Source organism: Ceratina calcarata, unplaced genomic scaffold (genome assembly GCF_001652005.2).
Source record: "Ceratina calcarata isolate Rehan_Ccalc_2016 unplaced genomic scaffold, ASM165200v1 scaffold4201, whole genome shotgun sequence".
Taxonomy (NCBI): Eukaryota; Metazoa; Arthropoda; class Insecta; order Hymenoptera; family Apidae; genus Ceratina; species Ceratina calcarata.
This window is the reverse complement of record NW_017165631.1, coordinates 1-2,033: the sequence shown is the minus strand read 5'-3', so window position 1 is coordinate 2,033 and position 2,033 is coordinate 1. Positions and strand designations below refer to the sequence as shown.

General features: G+C 33.7%; 1 protein-coding gene across 1 annotated transcript; it reads right to left on the bottom strand.

The window, feature by feature from the left end:
• Positions 1-206: 206 nt before the first annotated feature.
• Positions 207-1,941, bottom strand: LOC108626583 (collagen type IV alpha-3-binding protein-like; the record flags this gene model as incomplete). The annotated part of the gene is made up of 5 exons (XM_018027322.2): positions 207-627; positions 704-836; positions 903-1,331; positions 1,401-1,568; positions 1,658-1,941. Coding segments are annotated over 5 exons (1,142 nt in total), but the record flags the coding sequence as incomplete, so codon positions are not given.
• Between the last annotated feature and the right edge of the window lie 92 nt (positions 1,942-2,033).

Here is a 2,033-nt window from a genome sequence, read left to right as displayed (position 1 = left end):
GGATATATAATGTAACAATAGAGATAAATGTGTATGTATCCAATTTGTTAAGATTTGTACAAGTGACTTGCGATAGCATTCTGTATAACAATAAAGTAACAAGCTGTTATTTAAAGAAGTAAATATAATTTACAAACAGTGCTTTAGCGCATGTGTCCCACAACTATAAAATTATCTTGGAAGTATATGTATAATATTTTTTTACGTTTTCATAAATCACTTTCAATGCAACAGTTCGTATCCTGTTTCATAAGCTGTGTGTATGTATGTGTGAACGTGCCTTAAACGCACCTATACGTGTCATATTAAGCAAATAAAAAAAACAGTATATAAAACACTTTCATTTATACTTGGGAGAATTTTCGTTTCCAAATTTCTATTATTTAATTTGTAACTTGATTTAAATTTCTCTTTGATACAATAAAACACCAAGACAGAAAAGTTTTGGTGTAATGAATGAGGAATTGGATAGAAAATATGGAAGTTCTACCAGTTACCCTTAGAATTTAATGGGTTTATCTTTGCACTGATCAATACAAAAATTAGTGAACCGCTTAAGGAACTTTGGATATTCCCTTTTATAAACAGCACGTAAAACAGACGCTGGAGCCCATCCACCTGGGTTGACTATAATAAAAAAAAGTAAGTATACAATATAATGAATCATAATATTCTATTAATATTAAAATAATATAATACGAACCAACAGAACAATAAGTTATTTTGCATGTTATATTTTCTCTTTTTATTTCTTCCTCATCTTGCGGAGGATCAATGAAAGTTTGACACACAAGGCAAACAGTTAAATAAACTCTTACGCATTTCCCAGTGTTTGGCTGAAAATATTTCATACATGGAATTATTCACGAAATTGGACATTTTAACATGTATATAAAATTTACCGGATATTTGGAATGCTCCGTACTATGATTACAGACTATCCATAAATCATGTGCATCAGGATCTTGATCATCTGAGACTCGGCGTATATGTGACCAAAATAATGCATCCCTTTGACTTGCCGGCCAAATTCGTTTATGCGTTTGAAGAAATATTAGAGTGTCTTTAGAAATACTTTCAATCACGGTCATGTCTTCAAGCGTAGCTTCCCATCCTGTTCTATATTCAGGACTAAAGAATATTTCACAAACTTCGTGACCCGTAACTCCTTTCACAACGTGACACGCTTTCAAAGGGTCCACCACCAAGCCATCCGCTTCTTCTTCGCGTCTGTACATTCGCATATCGCCGTCTTCGGCAAATAATTGCCAACCACCGGCTCCTACTCCAAGACGTGCATAATGCAATTGTTCCATCGTTATTTTCTCTATCTGAATATGATCAAAATAGAAATATTCGGTAACATTAGGATATAGACGAGTTTTAAATCAAATAGTTACCTCCGGATAAAGTTTGTGCTTAACTGCTGACATTGTAGGAGTAGCTGAAATTGAAACTGACTTTTGTTTCAAGCGATCTCTCAGCTGATTTTCTTCGTCAATTTTATCTAATCCAGTTTCTACTGCATCATAGAATTCTTCATCACAGAGTGCACTATGTGGACCTTCCTTAAATATAAATACTTTGTTTACATGTATTATCTCCCATCATTTTATAAATTGTATATCGACTTTCTTTTTAGATTACATAATCGGACCTCATAATCTGGACCTCCATGAATCAAAACTCGGGGCCTGGGAGAATCACTTTGTTGCATAGCAACCTGGTCTTTCAGAGCCTTGTACAGTTCTTGGACTTTTCGCTTTTTCTCAACTTCTTTTTCCCATCTACGACGCCATGCATCTTCTCGTTGAACCATTAATTCGACACAATGCTGCAAAGTCGCCAATACACCTTCACTTGTTGCTTTAAACGTTATTGCTTCACCCTTAAAGTCTACAGATTGTTCAGCTGGATTGAACATTGTCTCAACTTTATTTTCTGAAACAAATATTTGTCAATTAATTAAAGAAAATGAGAAAACATGAAACAATTGAATACCAGACAAATGAAATTGTTATATATATATATAT